The sequence below is a fragment of the Apteryx mantelli genome, chromosome 5 (assembly GCF_036417845.1).
Source record: "Apteryx mantelli isolate bAptMan1 chromosome 5, bAptMan1.hap1, whole genome shotgun sequence".
Classification (NCBI taxonomy): Eukaryota; Metazoa; Chordata; class Aves; order Apterygiformes; family Apterygidae; genus Apteryx; species Apteryx mantelli.
In genome coordinates, this window is record NC_089982.1 from 50790560 (window position 1) to 50814206 (window position 23647).

The 23647-nt window shown below is 43.6% G+C and overlaps 1 protein-coding gene across 6 annotated transcripts in view; it reads right to left on the reverse strand.

Moving 5' to 3' along the window:
- ENPP6 (ectonucleotide pyrophosphatase/phosphodiesterase 6) overlaps positions 1 to 23647 on the reverse strand; it is a 54747-nt gene that overhangs the window by 15126 nt on the left and 15974 nt on the right. For 5 of the 6 annotated variants that reach the window (XR_010884413.1, XM_013942143.1, XM_067297958.1 and 2 more), the window contains exons 3-6: positions 12936 to 13047; positions 7956 to 8097; positions 5956 to 6135; positions 3380 to 3517 (exon numbers count right to left, since the gene is read on the reverse strand). Coding sequence is in view for 5 of the 6 variants with exons in the window: in XM_013942143.1 (XP_013797597.1) it covers positions 3380 to 3517; positions 5956 to 6135; positions 7956 to 8097; positions 12936 to 13047 (572 nt within the window). In the remaining variant the exon portion in view is untranslated. Of the gene's footprint in view, positions 1 to 2380; positions 2520 to 3379; positions 3518 to 5955; positions 6136 to 7955; positions 8098 to 12935; positions 13048 to 23647 lie in introns of those variants that run through there. The other variant, XM_013942142.1, reaches the window with a different exon arrangement.

Here is a 23647-nt window from a genome sequence, read left to right on the forward strand (position 1 = left end):
GCAGAAATTGCACAGGTTGGTAGACCCCTGGCATGAACTTCCCCAAGGGTACAAAAAAAGAACTAGAGAGTCCTAAAGCGGTCAGGTCTGGAGTTTGTATTTCATTGCAGGAACACAGGAAATGCCCCCGAAGTGTCTCCCCCACTCCCCCACTGGGGCTGGACCCCTACACAGAGCATCGTGTCACCGGTTAGCAGCGCCCAAAAATGCTCCTGCTCGGCCAAAGCAGGAACACGTGAAAGACGGTCCCAAGAGTGGAGCCAGCGTGATGCCTTGTGTACAGAGCATACAGGGGCAAATGGAAAAATGGATTGATTGCGGATCCCTTTCCTTTCTCAAACATTTATTTTGTCTGATTTTATTTTCCTCCTCTGCCTGAGAAGAAAATTGACCATGCCCAGGGGCACCGCAGACGGCAACGACTGTTGCTATTAAGCAACTCTCTTTCGACCCCTAGAGTATCCACTGCATTTCTTCATACGTAACAGTCAGCAGAGGTACCAGATAACTGAACAATTTTAGCTGACAAATTAAATCTCTTTCCTTGTCTCCATCTATTTCACTGACAGCACTCAGAGCAAGCCGAGGAGAAACTGGGCTCGTTCCTCTCTTCCCATCGGAGCGCCTCCCTACGCTGCGGCTCAGCTTAACGCGATTCCCGGGAACTGATTGTCAACAGGCTGCTCACCATCAGGCAAGCTGTACGGCATTTGTCAGCAGCGACTCGAGACCAGGCGAGTCACGTCTCCCTTGCAGCGTTTCTCTGGCAGTATTGTGACACTGCTGCAGCGAAGCCTTTCAACAGCCCTGTGAGCTGCCGTGGACTCAGCTGTTTCCCCAGCAATGCCAACGGCAGGAGACCGCGTGCCTTTCCACCGCCTGCCCAAACACAGAGGCTAATACCACCCTGCAGATGCGAAGTGCAGTCAAAGGCACAGCGATTTCCATTACTTTTGCTGCTATGTGGGCCAGAAAACATATTACTCTCTTCCACAGCTGCAAGCAAATTTGGGACTCATGAAACTGGGCCATCAGCAGCAGCAGCCGGAGAGAAGCCTGCTCCCAGACAGGGCTGCACGAGCCTCCAAGCGCAGCCCTTGAGGGCGCCCGGCGCTGCCCCCCGGGCATCCTGCCCCCACGCCGCGCCAGGGGCAAGCACCAACTGGGCAGAGACCGGGCTGAGAAATGAGTTTTTCACGACCAGCCCAAGCCTGGGCTGCTCCTGCTCCCCGCGGGTGAAACGGGAGCGTGAGGTACATGACACCCTGCTGCATCCTGCGATAACCAGCCCAGCCCAGCCCGGCAGAGGCTCGGAGAGAGCAAAGCCGCCCAGGGTTTCTCCGGCTGGGGCAAACCTCCGCTGCTGCCCTCCCACCTCACGCTGCCGGCCAGGATGCAGGAGGCCTCCTCCATCCCTGGCCCGGGCACCCGAATTAGGACAGGCTGCGGGTCCTACGCTCCCGTCCGGAAAAAGAAACTTTCCAGATACATCCCCTTTTTTCTCTCAAAGAAGGCAAGGCAGGGAATATTCCAAAAGAAATGGCATTTTCAAATCCCTTATAGCTCTCAGCTCGCCAACAGAGAGTTAAAACGCCCCGTGAGCGTGGCCATGAGGAACTGAATACCCCCGCTCGGGCAGTTTGGACAGAACGTATAATAGAAGGCTCAATTATTGCTTTAAAAATATGACAGGAAACTTCCATTTTCACATCCCATTCACGGATAATGAAAATGCACTGAGGATAAGGAAAATCTGACAGAATTAATGAGAGGACATTCTTGAAAATCAGAAACAATAGGAAGGAATGGGCAGAGAGACAGAAATAATTACCATAGCAGCAGTGTTTGCTGCACTGTTATTAAGGTTTGTCAAAGTTTCAATGATTTTTAAAGTGCATTTTTTTTTACAGAATACCTAAAAATGTTCTGTGTTGAACCTTGTATTGTAGAAAAGAGTTTAGTTATAATACTTTTTCAAATCATTTCAGCAAAAATGTTTCAGATGCCTACTTTACAAGCCTGAATCTTATCTCTGTCTTTATTTACATACATATATATATTTTTTACCAGATATGTTGTGCTCACCCATCTTTACTCAAAAGCCATTGGGCTTTTTTAGAGATGCATTGTTATTCCACTGTAGAATGCATCATCCTGCTGTGAGGTTCATTAGTGAGAAATGTGGTCACGTGGACCTTCTTGAGCAAAGCATGGTGAGCAATACCTCTGAGGGCCATGAAAGAAGGCGCTCAGCTGAGTTATGATAATCTACAAGGCAAACGGTCTAATGACTATGGTGGAAGATGCAAAAAAGCAAAACTCCTTGGCTCTTCATTGCCCTCTTCCAGTGGTGCTGCAGTGTTGCCACTCCAAGCCTGGTCAGGGTCCAGTCCCTTGGGGCACTAAGGCCTCCCCTGTTGAGACCAGTCCTGATGGCATTTAATTACCGCCCCATGGCCGCGCTCCCCTCCCTGCCAGAAATGATCATCTTCTGGGGTGGTCTGATTGAGCCCTGTAGCCTGGAACCAAAGCTGTGATAAGGAGGGAGGAAAAAGCCAGGCAGGAGGTAGGAGCTTGGTGGGAGTTGGCTGAATGAAGGCTACAAAAGTGAGATCCCTATTTGTGAAGGGGATTCTTTTTCCTAAAGCATTCAAAATATAGCAACATACAGTAATGTGCATTAAAAAACAGCTGTGGCAGATAACAGAACATTTACCTTCATTTAAACATTTGTTTACAAACTCTGAAAGTGAGTGATCTCTTGTGTTAAGTGTTAAATTCAGGAAACTTGTGAAGAAGTGATTAGCTTAAAAGATAAAAAGCTGAAACACAGGTCTTTTTGAATTCAAACACGGAGGAAGCTTCTATGGGCAAAGCTTACAGGGAAGGAGAAGGAAGTAAACACTGGGAAACTGGTTGGCTTGGAAGAACAAGGGGCAGTTTTAGGACAGAGTCCAGTGGGTGGGAAACCAGGCAGAAGGAAAAGGTGTCATGAAGTACTGTTGAATGGAGGGATAGTAACGTCTTGAAAGGGAAATGGTCTTTTCGCATCTGGCAAGAGCAGAACTGAGAGATGCAGGTAAATTAGCAGGGTGCAGGGGAGTAAATTAACAAAACCAGAACTGGAAATACATAAACTCCTCTTGTTTTACGATGGCACAGACAAAGGATCTGTCTTAACTATTCAACTTTGTCTAGCTTCAGTCACGCCTTTACCTTTTTCAAGCACACGGTAATATTTGATGCTAGCATTGCAGTCAGCACAAGTAAATGATGTCTTTAACTCAATGTCCAGCATAGAATTCTACATTTTTCTTGTTGTTTTGATATATTGGACCTTATCACATTAATGTATAACTACACTGCTATTATACCTTACCTCTACTATGAACCATCCTTTCTCAGCCACAAGTGTTAGAGGAGACACAAATTTTCCTTTTTTGTAGAAAAACCTGTCTGGAATATCCTTGATGTTATAAACATGCATGTGTTGCACAGCTTTCAATTTTTCATATATCTGCAAATAAAACAAGGGTTAGGACACCATATGGCTATAAAGAGCATATACGCACCTATTGGTATGTAGAAACATCTGAATTAGTCAAATGGCTACTCCCCTTTGACAGCTAACCATCAGCACATTCAGACTGGGAGTTTGCTGGTCCAGAAGATGATGGCTGTGCAAAATCTGCTTATATGTTTTAGGAGGTTCTGTAAACTTGGACCATAAACACATAGGAACCCACAAACTCACATGTACGCTTATAATACTTGCACTCACAAACGTATGCATGTGAGTATACAGATACACACAGACAAACCAGCAGCAACCAAACTGTTGAGGAAGACAGTAAGCTAAGCGATGACAAGAAGTATGCTTAAGGACATGATGTGGACAGGGTACAGATGTGGAAAGGGGATATTCTGTCTGGCCTCTGCCACTAGTTCCCCCTCTGCGCTGTGAGCGAACAACTAATATCACCTCACCTCTGTTTCTTACACTTAACCAGTCAATCTCTATCAAAGGGATTGATAGTGCTTAGTTATCATCTGCTTCATAAGGATGCTGGAGATTAATCAGTCAATGCCTGCAGCTTTGGAAGTGCACAATGCTACACAAGTGGCTTATTAATATTAATCATGCCATCTGGAATATAATCACACAAATGTGATTAAAACCCAAATTATTCAGAAAAAAAATTTTAAATGCCTAAAGAACATGCTCATTTGCTATAGAGAAGGTGGTTACTCGAGTGACCAGAGCTTATATCACTGCTTAAATGTTAAAAATCTTCAGGAAGAAATAGCTCAATTTTGCGAAGATTCCCGTGCAACAAGAATGAAAGATTCTTCCCTAACCTTGCAGTGAAACCCACCCTGCACATATGATGGGTTTATCTGTGTGCAAGGTAGATTTGCATTGTCTAGCAGGGGTGGTTCAGTCTCCGTCACACTTCCATCCAGCACAGAAATGCCTCATCATATACACAGTCTCCATGAGGAATGCAGCGATACGAGACAGTGGGGCTCAAACTGACCCTCCCACTGTGACATAGACTAAAAAGCAGTTCTGGTGTTTCAGCAGTGCTTCCAGTGCTTCAAAATGGGATAACTTTTAAAGTGTGATGTCCTTATGTTGTGATACAACCTAATTCCTAATCATTGCTCTTTAAAGTGAATTAGACTGGTGGAAACTGGCCCTGGGAAACAGGAAATCAACTTGATTTTGCTTAAAAAAACAGCACTCCAGTAAGAAATCCTAAAAAGAAATGAAGGAAGAAAACAAAACTGTGATGCAAGGCATTGCATTTTATTCTACTTGGGGACATTAGGTCTTTTAATGAAACAGAAACATGTGCTTAAGAGCTTTTTCTGATGGAACCCCATGTGTATGTGACAACATTACACTTGCCTGTCTGCAGGTCTAGCTCACAAAAATAGAGATCCCTGAGATAAGGCTGGGGAGGACATATATAAGTGCTAGAATACGCTGCAGGAACTTTGAGTAATAGAGCAAAGCATGTCTGAAAGACAACTTCAAATTCTGGCACTAGTTTAAAATGTTCAGTTTATTGCAGCTATAAAATTCCTAGAGAGCTTGTTTGGGTGCAAAAATTGACAACTGTTCCCTTTCAAAAAATCACAGAGCCTACAATGTATATGCGAGCTACAAAACCAGAACTGGCTAAAATATAAGATAGGAAAAACAGATTTTCCACCTGGAGCACAGACAGCCCATTTTGTATATCCACTCATCAATATTCTGAGGACAACATAATGACTTCTCAAGCATTTGTTTCTGAAAAATGTACTAGTGTATGAGTTACAGATGTTGCATTTTCATGCTTTTCAAGTGGTTTCCATATTTTTTTTCTCTATTGTTTTAATTTGCCCCTCAAAATCCTGCCGCTCTGGCCTTGGTTGTTGAAGATTGATTTAATCAAATGTGCTTATTCTTCAAAATTCTTCAAAGGGGAATATTGTAAAAATGGGCTTCTTTGGTAATTCTGGTCTAATGGAGTTATTCCTCAAATTTGATGGGAGTTTGTTGGAATAAGAATGCCTGACCTCCTCCAGATCATTTGAAAGTCCCAGCTAGAGTAAATAGATTGGCTAATATATAAAATCCTAAAAATGTTTTTTGAGCTAAAATCTTTTATATATCTATCAAAAGCAGAGAAATTGTGATGGGGTTGAAAGGAGGTGTGTGCACCAAAAAATAGTGAAAGATCATGCTTTTTAATTTGTCTGGTGTGAATTTCCTTCAGATACCATAGTCACAAGAGTCACAAAAATCACAGATTCAAAGACTGACTCCTGATAAGAGGCTCAGGTTGATTTTTACACACATCTCTGACAGCAGAATTTGGATGTTATGGCCAAACTAAAGTAACAATTGTTATAAAGCAAAACAAACAAACATGAAAGAAATAAATCCTAATAAGCTGTACTTACCTCCGTGTGCTTCTCTTGAACTGGCCAGAGGCTCACAACAGGACCTCGGTCCTTCATTTGTATGGTATCACTCATATTGATGTAGTTCTTCAGCTCAATCACTTTGTCTGCCCAAGAGATGTCAGTCATCCCGTGGTCAGAGAAGATGAGGACATTGAGGTCATGCTGAAGGCCCTTGCTCTGTGAAGCGAGTGCACAACAGCCATTAGGGCTGGGAAAGCACTTCACCACCTGACCTCTGGTGCCTGCCAGCAAATTTTAAACCCCATTTGGCCTCCCTCCACTGATTTTGGTGAGCACGGCCCTAAATACACTGCGGAGAGTGTTGCCACCCCCTGCAATGGCAGCAGTCCACTCTTGCTTGCTGTACTGTTAGAGTCTAAGAGGGTATGGCAGATTTACTGAAATAAATCTGACCCCTACTGAATAACCACTGAGAATGGCCTGAGTTAGAGGTATTATTATCTGAGACATGGTGTGACCACCATTATGATGTTCCTCAGAGAAACAGGTGAATCAGGGCTGGGAATCAGTAGAGAGATGGTACCTATATCCACACCAAAATGGACTGATGCTCTGAAGGGACATCCCATATATATATATCACCCTATATATGGGAGGTGAAAGCTTGAGCTTGAACCCCTTGACCCAAGCACATCCTCACGGTTCCTGGTCTGTGACAGATCCAAATCAAATCTCCTTCCAGACTGAGCATAAATTGATTTCAGCAAAGCAAGTATCCCTCAGAACTGCTGATTCTGGGGCTTTCCTCTCATTTTGACCTGAGAGTTTTCAAATGCTGCTTACAACAGATCTGCCCCCCTGTTCTTTTCTCAGCCTTAAACCTGAGCTCAAAAATCTCATCTTACCCCAAAATCTAGACCTGTATAAATGCCATTTCTGCTTGCTATAAAGTACAAGACACTAAATCTCAGTCCCACAGAACTGTTGTTCCTGTTGCTCTTGGACAGGATTTTATCCCCTTTATCTCTTGGTCAAAATGCTGGGGCAAAAGCACCTTTGTCGTAATTCCGCCTGTGGCAAAGGTGTTTCCCTCTTCCCCTCTCAAACACAATCACTTACCATTAGATCTTTTATGATTTATTGAAATTGAAATTGCATTTTCCTCTCCACATTTAAGCGCATAAAAAGCTCTAATATGTATTTACCATTGTGAAGAGATATCAGAAATGGCCATAAAATCTATGTTTACCCAAAAGCTTGATGTCCTCTTTTTCTCACCGCAAAAATCATTTAGATAATGTTTTTAAAACAAAGGTTTGAGTACAAAGTTCTGAGTAGTGTCATAAAACCTACTATAAAAGTTAATTGTCTGATTCCACAGACCTTACCAAATGAGCGGTTTTGATTTGTTTGTCTACTATAAATTCCAGCTGGCAACACGAGCTATAAACAGAGCGACATGTATATTGGTTTATGGTTTCCTGGGGCTATTGGTATAATAATCCACTAGGAGGATTATAATGCCATCTACAAAAAACAGGGGAATGGTGTCTTAACTTCCACATGATATCAATAGCCCCTGTTCCTGAAGAAATAAAAGTTTACGGCCAGTACATCCAATTAATAGGTGTTAAATAGCCTCTCCGCAATGCCAAGAAGAGCAGTTTTAAAAAACTTTTTCAAACATTGTGGTAGGATCTCAAGTAATTGCCATTTTTGAAAAGGTCTCTCTAACAACTCTTGTTGTAATGGCAAAATTATTTTAAGGTAACGGGCACCCTCTCGCAGTATTAATTCAGCTTCTTTAACAGCATGTTTCAGCAGCCCAGTCACAACAGCAGCCAACGACCTTTATGCAGGGCCAGGATGGAGGAGACACAAGGGACAAGGCACAAGGGGCTTTGGGGCTGTGAAATGCCACGTGCACAGTGAACAGCGGGCAGGGGCACTAGCATTCCTGCTAGAAGGGTCGTGAGGGTTATAGTGTCAGGCGCAACAAAATACACCCAGGGGCTCCGTTTTCTGATGTCACTGACCTTGATTTGCTCAATCATGTTGCTCAAGGCTTTGTCCACCTCCTTCAAGGCGTTCTTGCGCTGCACGGATGCGGGGCCATAGTGGTGCCCTTCCACGTCAATGCGTTCATAGTACACCGCTGCCATCTCTGCGCTGCCGTTGCTGGAGGTGAGGGAAGGGGGAGCAGTGAGAGGCTGGTGCACACGGAGGCTGCGGGGGCCAGGACACCACGCTGCTGCTCTGGGGGTTAACATCATTTTCCTCACCACCACTTACAGTCACCAAATCCCACAGGAACATTTTCCGCTTCCAGCTTGTGCTTTTACTAAAGTCTTCTCCTTGCTGGTGCTCTCCCGGGTGTATTACTCACATGGCGAGAGCACCCAAGGGCCACAGCAGGCTCTGCCTCTCACTGCGTTTGTTGTGACACAGACACAGGAGAAGGTCCTCGCCCCACCCCAAAACCCCCACTCCCGTGGGAGAGGCAGCCCACCGCAGGTGAAGCAAAGGAGCGGATGTGGGGGCAATGGAGGGATTTGCGAGGAGACGCATGGCTATCAATATTAGTATTATTCATAGGGTTCCAGGACATAAGGAACTGGAAAACAATAACTTTTCACACTGGCTTATGCTCTTTGCCCATTACGAGCCAAGTTTCCTGAAGAAATAAAGCTCATGCAGTCACCCTGTCTCTGCTTTGCTTTTTGTCAGACACCCCCCCAGTAGTTTGGACCCACTGGCTGATTGCAACCAAGCCTGATGCAAGGGTGTCAATGTCTACCTCAGTACGGTGAAGTTCTACGTTTCTATGAAAGTCTGCAGCTGCAGAAGGAGGGAAAGCAGGAAGAGAAGAGAAAGAAAGTGCCAATTTAAATGCTCCAGTCACAGGTACTCCCAGCTGACCACAAAGCACAAAACACCAGAAACAAGGCTTCATCAAACCCCTTGCTCACAGGGTCACTTGGGGTGGCCTGAGACCCACATCAGAGGTGCCAGGCAAAGATTACTGTGCAAACGCAATCTGCCCTAGCAGCTCTCTACTACATCTTTCAATTAAGAAGGCTTTTCATTTAAAGAGACAGAAGAAGTACTAATTTCTGTGCTCAATGCCCTTATTAAAAAATTATGGGAATTACAAGTTAAATGTGCTTTAATTAAGTTTTGGCACTTCTGGCTTTCTCCAATGTGAGGTCTTCCAAATCGCTTCAGTCATCTCAGGACATGCTCTTCCATGACCTTGCAGAAACCAGGACTGTATGACTTGGGGTGAGATTATAGAAGGGTTCTTTCGTTCAGGAATATGATCAATGAACAAAGGCGAGCTAAGGTAATCTCAGAGGCAAAGGGAGACTTGTACAAAGTTAGTTAATCACACATTTCTGCATTGAATGCCCTCAGCCTAATTAGTAGGGATAGCATATAAATCAATGCCTAATTACATTTTCATGACCATTTTACAGTTTACTGAGAGTAGTCTTGCATATAAAAATGCAAATCTATGCTCATGAAGTTCAAACCTAGTCTTTTCCTACTTACTTAATACATGACAGGGTATGCCATCCATAATACATACCCTTATCTAGATGAAAATCCCTACAAAAAGATTGTGTGTGTTTTCCCAACAAGTCTAGCTTCTGTTATTAAGGACACCCTAACAGTCTGCAGTAATGAGCTAGACAGAGGAGAAAAAAATCAGAGGTGAGAGACTGAAAACATGAATTAGGGCCTATCATTGGCATTTGTGAGTTTGCTAAAGGCCTCAACAAAGGATCCCTGTGGGAAGCCGAGCAGCTCTGCCTGAGCAGGGAATTTCTCTGCCAGTGACACTGCAGAGCAGTATTCTTTCCAATTCTTTGTGATTTTAAAACCATTCAAATGAAGCTGCTCTTCCTTTCCCTCGCCCCGATTTTCATTTCATCATTACTTTCCCCCTATACTGGGCATACATTAATTTTTAAAATTTAACCCTATGTAACATACATATTCATTGAACCAATTGAAACAGTTTTCTTCTTCTGGAGTGCCTGTATTGTTTAACCACTTATACATTTTTGTGTCTTCTCACCTGTAACCAAATGATTATTTCAATCTAGATAAAAGCCATGCAAGAGTTCGATTGCAGAAAACAAGTGGTCTTATTTAGACTGTGACGGGATTTCTCAATGAGGTCTCAGTCCTCTAAGGATAAATATTGAACTTCGCATGTGTGACTTTAGTGGGGCAAGCCCACGTTATGCTGCATGCTTAGGAGTTTGCAGCGTTGGGTGCAGCACATCTAGAGCCTGCAAGATTGAGTACGTCTTTGCTTCCATTTTTAGACTGTTTTTCTAAGAAAACTAGGCTTTTCTGGTCATGGACTGTCATAGGGAAAGTAACCTGTCTTTCTAACTGTGTACTAGTCCTTACCTTCTTCCATCACCAGTAACTTTTGAAAGAAATTGCTAAAGAAAACATGCTAAAGTTGGACAGCCTCTATGGCTATACCAAAAAGGGTTTCGTTTTTCAGCACAGTTTGCAAGTACCACAAAATCTTCACGACATCTGTCCAAGGTAAATAGATTACAACAGCCCTTAAATTATAGCTGTGGAAAAGACATAAGGGAATTTTTAGTTTAACTTGCCAAAAATGGGTGCTTGACTTGGTTTTGAATGTTTTTGATCTAAATAATGTTCTCAAAAGGCCTTTTTGAAGAAAATGAAGAATTTTGCTGAAAGATGGTTTCCTCTGACTATAAGAGATGCTCAGTGGCTCCATGATCAGTTACTCCTGCCCTCGTTGAAGACATTGATAAAACTCCCTTTGACTCAGGTAAAGTTAAGATGGGACAGGATACTCCCATGTCTAAATTCAACTTAATCCCTAGACCACCATGCCACAGTAAAAAGTCTTACTCTCCTTCGCCTGAAGCCCCTGAAAGGTTTGCTAGTGTGGGAAAGTTTTGCTCAGTGGCAGCATCAGTAAGTGCAAGTCATTAAGCGTTAATACCTGCCATTAGGGCGAAGCCACAGCTCACCAGCTGCACAAGGACCCGCTCTGGGTGACACAGTGCTCCTGCCACCGGCTGTTTTCCCACACTGAGCTAATGCCAGCCTCAGGCTAATTGGCTTTTTAATTAGAGGGCAGAAAGGAAATGCGCTGGATCTGCTGGCTTTTGTACAGCGTGGGGAGTCAGAAACTCTTTCAAAAGATGTACGTAACAGGAAAACACCACTCAAGACTCTTCTATCCAGAGAGGTTAAGTCCTGCTTAATGAGTGCTCCTAAATAAAGGCATTTCAGAGGCTTTACATCTTATGGGCTGGCCAGCGGCACAGAAGATTGTTTGCTGAGGACTAAACAAAGAAGATGGGTGACAGGGAAAAGAGACTGAGGGAAAGACAAGGAAAACTTACTATCTTTTCTCTCCTTCCTTTTCAATTTGTTCTGTACCCTCCCTTCTTACTGTAAGTCCCTGATTTACTCTCTCACGGAAAGTGCCAGCTTGGCCTCTTATGAGTGGCACCACTGCCTCTCTTGTATTCCTGCCCATTTCTTCTTTTTCACTGAAGGCAGCAGCAAGCAGCCTTGTGACTCTGGGTGAATTAGCTATTGAAACGCTTTCAATGGGCTCCAGCTATACAAAAGAGCAGCCTGAAGGGCTGGAGTTTGCAACGGTTCATGCCTTGCTTTTCATCGTGTTCACAGTTACAAAGCTGTGACCCTTCCTGAACAGCCCTACACACCTCGCTTCATAGAAACCAGGCAGGAGGCTTCAAGCCATCCTGGCCCATCTGCAAATGAAACCCGACCTAAAAGCTTTCCGTGGTAATTCTGCCTTTCCTCCAGAAATCAGGTCCAGTCCCTCTATTCAGTTTTCCGTTCCCTTCATTATCCACCGAACTAAAAATGTTGCAGCAGTTCTAGAAAACCTCCTATGGCACCTGTGAACCCCTCATGCCACACATAGATAACTCTCTTAAAATGTAAACTAAATTATTTCAGGATCAAATGCCTCATGTGTTCCGAGACAGTTTCTCTCTAAACTCCATGCCACAAATGACAGTCTACCAGGAGGTGATTTGCGAGTGTCTGTGAGCAGGACCCTGCACGCCACTGGGAGTGACGGCTCCATCAGCACTCTCCTCATTTTGGAGCCTTTTTACTGAGGACAAGAAATCCTTGGCATCTGAATACTAGGCTTTTCAGATTCTAACTGCTATAGCGGTTTGCAAGTAATGAGTTAGAAGTGCATCCTGGAATTGGATAAACTACAGAACCAGCAGTGCTTTAAAAGAGGGAGCCTAGTTATAGCTAAGGTAAGGCCTGGGCTATGCATGTGGCTGTGTAGTTGCAATAATCAAACCTTCCCTGATTTTACAAGCTATATGGAATTCTCCCTCATTAACACTTGGATGAGAAATGGTGGAACTGGAAAGCTGGGTGTGGACTGTATTTTTTTCCTAGAAGCCAGCTGGCTACATACATAGAAGCCTATATTCTCATTATGCTCGCATTTGCACAAAACGATTGTCAGCTCCAAAAGCATTATGCCTATGATGTTCTAAAATGCGGAAGAAGGAGCCGAAACATTAGTCTTGCAAACAAGTGACCAGAGTTGAATTTCAGAATTCCCAAATTCCCAGATGTTCCCTCTAAATCTAAATATTTCAAAGTCTACTATTGCAGGTAAGTGAACTGATTTTCACAGGCTAATACTTAATTGGATTGGACCTCATCTCTTTAGGAATAAACAGCAAAGAAAATATAGTAAATTGGGATGTCTCCTCTGTGTTGCAACCTGTGAATGAAAAAAGAAATATTCCTTTTCCTCTGACCTTACTGTAACTGTTTATTTCTGTACATGGTCACATTTCTATGACAATATTATAAACCAGTCTCAGCTCCCATCTTCCTGTGTGGGAGCTCATCCTGAAAAATTGCCCTGCAACAAGGCTGCTAGTAAAACCAAACACTCTTCCCTGAGAAATGCAACATCACACTGCAGCACTGTAGGGACGTACCGCAAGGACTCGAGAGCATCGCTGATTGCATCCGCAAAGTTTTTGTCCGTTGGGACGCTGAAGTACTCGCGACAATAACTTGGTCTAATTCCAAGGATTTCAACCTCACAACCTACAAAGGAAAAATGTGGTAAGTTTTGTAGTTTCATCTTGATTATGGACACGGTACTGTGGCATCCAAGTTCAGGTCCAAAAATTCCCTGTGCTGTTACTTATTTTTCATCTTTTGTGCAGGAAAACTTATGGTTGGGGACAGAAAAGGGGAGAGAGGTTTGTTTTATGAGTTCCTGTAGAAAACTGTACATTGGATCCTTTTATTTCCCCCTTTAAAAATAAGGTCTCTGTGAGACCTTTCCATGACAAACTCAGATTCCCTTGCAGCAGACCATTTCCACCTAAATCACTAAGTTGTTTTCATTTTTAGTAATGTGGCCACATATCCTCAGTTTCCAGACTTCCAATATAATAGACCTAGATTTTGTTCCTTCAAAGTTCAGAAAATACTTTCCAGTTAGACACACTGTATCTTACATAATAATACCCTCTATAAAGTGTTTTATTATGGGATACAGCCACTGTACTATTAAATCTGTTTCCCAGGAGATCTTATTAAAACATTATAAACCAATTAACTCTCTTAGTAACTTGCAGCCTTCCTTGAAAAATATAGTTTCTTTTGTGGCCCCAAATCTTGTGCCAACAAATCCTACAGGAGAACATGGCTCTGAACACATAAGAACATATTTTTGTGGGGTTTTGCCCTTTCACTCTCTGGTTGCAGTACAGAATAACATTAATATTTAAAAGAACTGTGCTTTCAGAAACACTAAGCTCATGCAAATTATCTTTAGAGAACTCCAGAGCCCTCCCTTCGCAGTTACTCATTTTTTGATGTATTTCTGGGACATAAGAAAAGATGAGATGCCTTTTGTAAAATAGCCTCTATATACTGCAACACAGTCAGGTCAAAAAGCTAACGCTAAGCGGTAGCCTGAAACTACCTACATTTGGGTCACTTTGTCTCTCCCTTGGTGTGATAGGTAATAATTTGTTACATCAACTCGTGAAGTGATTTTATCATGAAACTAGGCGCTAAGTACCGGCTATCACCACAATGATTGTACTGAGCCAGCAGAGCGATATTGCATTGTGAAATGTATGCACGTGACCTGAAAGGCACCACGTACAACACAGAGGAAGACCCCAGCTTTCATCCCGACCCCCCCCAGCAACAGCCGGTGCAACCACAGAAGTTACAGGCATATAAGGGGACTGTGAGCGGGGGATTGCGCGCGCCGTTGGTGGAGCAGGAGACTCCCCGGCCGCCCAGCGCTGTTTTGCTTACTTGTGACTTGCTCAATTATTCTATTAAATTGGAATTTATGCAACCCGGCCCGAGTGGTTGTCAATTTGTCGCGTTTACCCATAACAATTTGGTGCCGTGACTCGGATACAGGCTTCCCTGGTTTCGGGACTCTGACTCAGGGGAGGCGCCCCATCCCGTCTTCGGATGGCCCCTGAGTGGATAGTTCCCCTACCAGAACCTGTATTTCCGAACCCTAAATCAGGACAAGTAAGCAAAAGAACTGCAGTATCCCGTAAACTTTGTGCACGAAGATCCGAACGAAGACTCAGGATTGAGTAAAGTATTGGTAAGTGGTTCCGTTCGGTTGGGGTGGGATCCCCGGAGCACGTCTAAGTGAGACGTCCCCAAGGGACGAAGCGAGAGCGGACCCTACAGTAGTGCTGTTCCCATTGTCCGCGAGGGCGTGGGCCACGACCTAGGGGAGCGATTGAGCGTGTGTGTGTGTGCTCCGGAAGATGGGACAGAAAAAGAGCAAGTCTTCTGATCCCATAGAGGGCTTTACAGTCGATAGCCCTTTAGGATTAATGATTAAGTATTGGAACGATTGGCCCTCCCGAAAAGGCAAAAGTCGAGAGAAAATGGTACATTACTGCATGCAAGTATGGGGTGGGAAGCAGATTAGAAGAGACCCCCTTTATTGGCCAATATACGGGTCTTTTGAAAATGGATATGTCAGGCCCCAAATATATATGTGAATTCAAAGGAGCCCTTTAGTTTAGAAGAAAGTGAGTATGCTAGTTTATGAATAAGACCAGATACTCGGACCATGATATTTACCCTGAAAGAGAAGGGTTCGAGGAAGAAAAGCAAAATATTGGAGGAACTTCCCGTTTCTCCTCCCCCCTATATTCCCTCAGCTCCAGCTCAAAACCCAATACCAGCCCCTCCTCATAGCCCCCCCCCCAACAACCCCGGACTGGGATCTAGACCCTCCTAGTTCCCCAGAAGAAACCCGAAGGGTCACGAGGAGTCAAACGAGGGGAGGTGGGCGACCTGATCAGCTGTACCCCTTGCGAGAACTCCCCATGGGAGGACCGCAACCAGGGATGGGTTTTGTGTCCGTGCCCCTGAGTTCAGAGGATGTACGGGATTTTAAGAAGGAAATGGGGAATTTATTAGAAGACCCTTTAGGGGTGGCTGAAAAACTAGATCAGTTTTTGGGACCTAGCCTTTATACATGGGAGGAATTACAATCCATCTTAAGCATATTATTTACAGTGGAAGAAAGGGAAATGATCCGTAGGGCTGGGATGCGGATTTGGGATCAACAGCACCAACAAGGTCCCACAGCAGATATCAAATGGCCCACCCAACGGCCGGACGGGGACAATCAGAATGCTGAGCATCGGACACATATGTCTGATCTAGGAACCATAATAGTTCAGGGAATCAGGGAATCTGTTCCCAGGGGGCAAAATATTAATAAGGCCTTCATGGAACAACAAAAAAGGGACGAGACACCAACAGAATGCCTTGAGAGACTTAGGAAAAACCTGCAACTTTATTCCAGGGTAGACCCCAGTACCCCTGTGGGACAGGCTCTATTGAAAACACAGTTTGTAGCAAAGGCCTTTCCAGATACCAGAAGGAAGTTAGAGAAGTTAGATGATTGGCAAGATAGAGGACTGGATGAATTGCTGAGGGAAGCTCAGAAAGTGCATGTGCGAAGGGAAGAGGAAACTCATCGGCGGCAGGCAAAGATTCTGGTGGCAGCAGTCCGAGAAGGACAGAGAGGGATCCAGGCGCAACCTCCTAGGTCGTATAACGGACCTAAAAGAAAGCCACCTCACCAAGAAGGACAACCCAGAGAGGTCGTGATGAGGGACTTGAGGCAGGTTGAGTGTTTTATTGCCAGAAGAAAGGGCATCTGAAGAGGAATTGCAGGAAGCGAATGCAGGATGAGCAAATGTTCCAAGAAGATTAGGGGGGTCAGGGGCTCTATCTGCTGGGGACTCATAAAGGAACCGAGCCCTTGATAAAATTGAAATTGGGTCCCCAGCGACAAGAAGTAGAATTCCTTGTGGATTCTGGGGCAGAAAGATCTACTGTCCAAACGGTACCCTGGGGGTGTAAACCATCCCCAGAGAAACTACAAGTGATAGGAGTTAAAGGAGAACCCTTTAAGGTCCCAGTAATTAAAAATGTGAAAATAGAATCAGACTCTCGATTAAGTGTGGGATCCTTTTTATTAGTTCCCGAAGCTGAATATAATTTACTGGGCCGAGATATGATGGTTAGTTAATAGAATCAGGGCCCCTAGACAAAACTTGGTCGGCCCAGGCTTGTGAATTGTATGCGGTTTTTAGAGCCTTAGAAATTTTAAAAGGCAAAATAGGGACTATATACACCGACTCTAAATACGCTTATGGAGTAGTACATACATTTGGGAAAATATGGGAAGAAAGAGGACTGATTAATTCGCAAGGGAAGAATTTAGTGCACGAAAAATTAATTAGAAAAACTTTAGAAACTCTGAGGGGACCTCGGAGAATCGCGGTAGTACACGTTAGGGGCCATCAAAAGGGCACATCTTACCACATAAGGGGAAATAATCTAGCAGATGAAGAGGCAAGAAAGGCAGCTTTACACCTATTGTCTGAAGGAAAGGAGGGCCAAGATAAGCTGGATACCAGGATGAGTTTTACTAAACAGGAAACAGATAAATTACGACAGATAGGAGCCATAGAAAAAGAAGGTAAATGGGTGTTGCCCGATGATAGAGAAATTGTATCCAAAGGTGTGGCTTGGAGAATCATGAAAGAATTCCACCGACAGACTCATTGGGGAGTGCAAGCATTAGTAGACCAGTTTGGAACCACGTATATGTGCATTGGAATATATGACATAGCAAAAAGACTAGTGGGAGAATGTTTGACCTGTCAGAAGGTTAACAAGCAGCACCTCAGAGAAAAAGTCCCAGGGGGACGATCAATAGCCAAGAGGCCATTTGAGAAAATACAGGTTGACTTTACAGAACTCCCGAAAGTGGGCAGGTATAAATACCTATTAGTTATAGTAGATCATTTAACTTACTTTATAGAAGCCTTTCCCGTAGCCCGAGCTACTGCGAAATCGGTAGCCAAGATATTGCTAGAAAACATCATACCCCGGTATGGGAATGTATCGGTCATAGACTCAGACAGGGGGCCACATCCAAAGTCATTAAAGAAACATTAGATCCTTTAGGGATCAAGTGGGAGCATCACACTCCTTGGCATCCTCAAAGTTCGGGAAAGGTAGAAAGGATGAATGGGGAAATAAAAAAACAGTTAACGAAGCTAATGATGGAAACCCAGATGAATTGGATCAAGTGTTTACCCTTAGCCTTGTTGAATATACGAACTCAGCCCAGAACTGACACAGGAGTCTCCCCTTTTGAAATGTTATATGGGATGCCATACGATTTAGAAATACCAAAAGAACATCCTAAAGCAGAAGAGAGATTATTACAGAAATATATTACAGAGCTTATGAAGAGAAGACAAGAATTGATAAAGAAAGGACTAATAGTACAGAGACCTCCATTAGATGTAGCCATTCACCGAGTTAACCCTGGAGACAAGGTTTTAATTAAAACCTGGAAAGACTCATCCTTGACTCCCCACTGGGAGGGACCTTTCCTTGTCTTGCTTACCACAGACACTGCTATTCGCACCGCAGAGCGAGGATGGACACATGCCAGCAGAATTAAAGGGCCGATCTCAGAATCATCATGGGAAGCCTTTGGAAACCCGGACAATTTAAAAGTAACCTTTAAGAAGAAACCTAGAAACCTCGATAAGTAAGACCACATTTTGTAAAACCTCACATTGTATTTGTTATCCCTTTGTGTGTTATGAATATAGGATTTGTAAAGAGAAGTAGTGGACTCATTGGTAGCACGGGTACCTCCCTAGTGGCAGTTGTCGCCTTTGTTATGGCAAATTGACCCATTTGACATTAAAAAGGGATCTCAAGAAAAGATCGGTGGAATGGTGGGAAGCTTTTGCTAAAGGGGTACAACCAGAGAAAGGTTGTACCTACGCCAACCACCCCGATCACATAAGGCCAAAATTGAAAACACCAATTGTAGGTGGACCGTGCCGTATGTTGAGTGTCACTCTGGAGAACTGGGAAGCCTTTAAAAATCCAAAAAGCTCATACAGGAGGTTCCCCTGAAGAATACGGCTGCTGTCGAGAAGACGGTGCACCCTGCTGCTCTGAGCAAAAGAGTAGGCAGAGGAGACAGAGACGTATAGAAACTGTGGGGATCGAGGCCGACAAGCCACCTCCTAAGCAGGGATACCCAAAATTGTAAGGCCCAGACTCTTTAAAGTCCCAGAGACACTTGGCATCACGGATCGCCCCTCCAAGGCATTAAGGGTTCGTAAAATATCCGTTAGCCCAGCCATGGGTCCACTACTCCTCTGGAAGATGATTGTGCTAGGCTTATTAGGAAGACGAATCAAAGGGGGAACATAATATACACCAACCCCTTAAGTGGTCATTAATAAGGTGGGAGGATCAAACAGTGATCCAAGTACGAAGTGTACCCGGGAGTCCTACATTCACAGCTACTTTATGTGAGTTGGTGCCTATTGAACCATGTCTAGATCATATGGGGTTTTACTTTTGTCCTAGTTCTAATCCTGGGCAAGGATACTGTAAACTCTTATTATTGTGCTTATTGGGGATGTGAAACTATAGCCTCTGATTGGACTCCAGGAGCAGGATCAGATAAGTTTTTATCAGTAAAATGGGGGCCTTCTGGGTGTATCCCCCCTAAAGAGGATTTCCAGCTGGGGTATCGGGGAAGTCCCCACTATACCCCCCTGGGAACTTGTAAATATTTAATGATAAATATCACCCGTCCGGAAGATCCGGGATGGTTCTTGGGAAAGACCTGGGGAGTCCGGTACTGGGAGACCGGGACCGATAGGGGTGGATTAATTTTCATAAAGAAAGAAAGTGTGCGACCTACTCCTCAAGCAATAGGGCCGAATTTAGTTGTTAAGGGAGTAGAATCAAGAATCCAACCAACGGGTGCGATCATGAATTCGACAAGTATTCCTATGAATCACCCCACCTCGAAAGATACTGTTGTAATCTCAGAAAGTAAAGCCACAGAGAGGATAGACAATCCTCTGTGGAAGGTTGTGCAAGCAACCTACAAAGTATTAAATGCTACAACCCCTAGTATAACTACCCATTGCTGGTTATGCTACGACATAAGACCCCCTTTTTATGAAGCAATAGGAGTAAATATGACATATACCTTAAGCAATGATCCAGCTTCACAGTGTCAATGGGAAGATAAGAAGAAGGGATTGACTATGAAGCAAGTTACAGGAATAGGAATGTGTATTGGCAAAGTGCCAAAATCAAAGAAAAAGCTGTGTGGATCTATATCATTGCAAAACCACATCCCTAAAAATGGATGGGCTATTCCCACCAAAGGAACTAGATGGATATGCTCAAAAACCGGCCTGACTCCTTGTGTCTCCTTAAGGGTGCTTAATGAGTCCCGAGAATATTGTATACAAGTAGAAGTAGTCCCCAGGATCTTGTACCATCCGGAAAAAGTGATGTACGATCATTGGGACACCCCTCACCCGGTCCGAGTAAAGAGGGAACCAATCACCGCGATTACTATAGCCACCTTACTGGGCCTCGGGGCAGTGGGAGCGGGAACCAGAATTTCCTCCTTAGTGATACAACAGCAGAGCCTTAGCACCCTACGGGCAGCTGTGGACGAGGACTTAGAACGAATAGAAAAATCCATCACCGCCTTAGAAAAGTCGTTAACATCACTATCAGAAGTGGTGTTACAGAACAGAAGAGGGATGGACCTTTTATTTTTACAACAGGGAGGATTGTGTGCAGCCCTAGGAGAAGAATGTTGCTTTTATGCAGATCATACAGGAGTTGTCAGGGATACTATGGCGAAACTGAGAGAAGGCCTTGAAAGACGTAAAAAGGAAAGAGAAGCCCAGCAAGGGTGGTATGAATCATGGTTCAGTCATTCTCCCCGGCTAACAACCCTATTGTCTACAATCGCGGGTCCATTGGCTTTATTAGTACTTGTGTTGACCTTTGGACCGTGTATAGTAAATAGAATAAATAACTTAGCTAAAAGCAGACTCGAAGCTGCCCACCTACTGTTGATAAGAAGTCAATATGAACAACTGAATGAAGATGAGAGTAAGCATAACCCTATGCTCCCCCTGGCACAGGAGGCTGTTGTTCGATTTGATGAACAAATTAAAAAGGACCAAAACAAAAAGGGGGGATTGTGATAGGTAATAATTTGTTACATCAACTCGTGAAGTGATTTTATCATGAAACTAGGCGCTAAGTACCGGCTATCACCACAATGATTGTACTGAGCCAGCAGAGCGATATTGCATTGTGAAATGTATGCACGTGACCTGAAAGGCACCACGTACAACACAGAGGAAGACCCCAGCTTTCATCCCGACCCCCCCCAGCAACAGCCGGTGCAACCACAGAAGTTACAGGCATATAAGGGGACTGTGAGCGGGGGATTGCGCACGCCGTTGGTGGAGCAGGAGACTCCCCGGCCGCCCAGCACTGTTTTGCTTACTTGTGACTTGCTCAATTATTCTATTAAATTGGAATTTATGCAACCCGGCCCGAGTGGTTGTCAATTTGTCGCGTTTACCCATAACATTGGGATAAAAGAAATAGACATTAAGGACTGCCAGAGGCTGAATTGTTGCTTGGGAAGAAGCAAGGTGCACAGGAAGGGTCAGTGCAGAGAGGGCACTAGAAGCAGGCAGCAGCTACTGCCGGAGACCCTTTACAGCACTGTTTGCTTACTAGGACACTCGATAAAAAAGATTTGGTCAGTGTCCTCTATCTCGGTCTGCATAAACCTGTATTACCGGGACACAATATTGGGATACAGGGAAAAGCACACCTCTTGGAGGCTAAGCCAACCACGAGGCTCAGCACCGCAGCAGGGTTGCAACAGGGACTTGCAAGGAATGTGGCGCTGCAGCAGCTGCAGTCCTTCACCTGTGGGCTTTGGCCAGATTAGGTTATCCACACTACTTCTGTCCCCTTTGCTCTTACCATTTAGGCCGAGATTTGCCCAAAACAGACCTTTGGTGACTGCACAAAGAACCTAGTTTCAGGAGGCGTGAAATACCCTTTGGGTTGAGTTTGGGGAAAAAATTGCCTCCAAAGCTGGGCAAGAATGTAAGGACACAACTGGAAACACAAGCCCAGCCATGACTAAATCTAAATCTAAATCTCAGATATCGTTCCTCAAAATTACTCAATAGATTATTTTAACTGACAGCATAAACCTCCTGAGGATCTGGGATATTTTGTTTGTTCAGATGTCTGTATCTTTGCTATTTCTAGATTGTCAAGTGATGAGCATGATATAAAAGACTAGAGAGGTAGAAACAGTTAGAAATAATTTTGGCCACTAAATATTTGTCTGCAAGCATGCAGATCATTGACAGTAATATTGAAAATTCAGGCTGCTTACATTAGAAGATAGTGCACATACTTTTATTACCTCTGTGATGAAAATAACTTAAAATTGGATTCTGGGTGTGAAAGCTTGGTACAAATTCGTAAAAAACTTACTATGAAGACCCTTTAATAATTAAATTTCATTTTGGTAGAGGCCAGCACAGCTGGTAAATTTTCTCACTTAAATATAAAGGGAAAGGAAATCTAATAAGGATTTGGAGTCAAAGTGAATATTAAGGGTTTTTTGGTGAAAATACAAATAGATGTGCTGTATTTGCTGAGATTTAGTGTTCACTACCTTTCTGCACAGTTTTTATGACACTAAACTGCTATTTAAAAACCTGAACTTCTGGAGCAGAAATAAGGACTTCTTTCACAGTGATATATAGACTCCTCTTTAACTTTTTGACATGGAGACTTGAACTTCTGCCAGCTTTAAATTGCATTTCTAAACATTGATTTAGCAGTTGGACACTTCGTGTCATAACAGAAAGTTTTGAAAACTTTCCAGACTAGCTCAATGGTCTGGAAAAATGTTGTGTTTAAATGGAAAAAGGTTTGGTTTAGAGTCTATTTTCCCTTTTTCTCATTTCAGTGTTTAGAAAAGATGTCATTCCACTTCAGCCGAAGCAGTTGCATATACTGCTGGAAAATGAAGCAGTCGGAGGGTTTTGTGTTATATCATCCACTGAGCTGAGCATGAGGAGCTCTACAAAGCTTTTGAGGAGCTCTGTAAAGTTTCTGAGCAGCTTTGCAAAGCTTTGACACTGGTGGTATCACCAGGTTGCTCTTGCACTCCCCTGGAGTTTCACCATCCGCTGGAAAGTCAGTACTTCAGAAAGACGACCGGGGCTGCGAGACTGCACATTTGATCTCAGATACAGTACCGGCTATTGTATATTACTTGGCAATCAAACATCTAGAAGATGCATAACTTTTTGCCCCTGAATGGAGACCTGAAGAACAGAAACTTTTTAATAAGCACCCTGTGCTCATCTCTGAAGTAAGCCCCTTTGCGCCTGCGATGAATAAAGCAGAAAAACGGTCCTACAAGCCAAATGCTTACCACGTGACACTTTAACACAAACAACAATTAGGACACCCAAGGCAGTGGTATTTTTGCTCCTCCACTCCTAGAAGTAAACTTGCAGGCAGAATTCATCTGGGCTAGGCATCTGGGCTCTGTTCATGTTGAGCTCGCAGATAAAGGTGTGATGGATGGGTATTCACTTTTGACAGCTCTTCTGCTTTGTGTCCCTATTTGCTGAGGTTTAGATTTTCTTTTAAACACTGAATATGCATGATGAAGGAATATAAAGCAGAATATGAAGCTGGAGATTTCAGATTCAGCCTTTGCAAAGCCTTGGAAGTGACTCTGATAAGGAAATCGCAGTGATACAAGTTAACTCTGGGAATTAGCTAGCCAGCATTCACAGTGCATTTGTTTTATGTTTGATCAGTCTCATTTGGATCATTGTCTTCATTGCTAGCTGGAGAGAAAATATCAGCTTCCAGAACAGTGTGTGATGAATTTGGCTCTACACTTCTTTACCTGTTAACAGGTTCCCAAACTTTTCCTGTTTGGATCTTTATCAGATTTACAAGATTCATTACTAGTGGAATATCCTCAGGCTGGAAAGTTAATTACTAATAGAGCATCATTCTCAGTACAAAAGTCTGTAGGACCTCCACCCACCTTGATTATTAAATCCTTATATTTTCTTTAATTTCTTTTGGGATCACTTCCCCAGTAGAATGCCATTTAAGAAGTAAAGCCTTAAAATAATAAATCTAGAAAATTTCAAACAATCACACCTTTACTGTGGAATTAGAAGACAGTTCAAAAATCATAGGGGAAAAA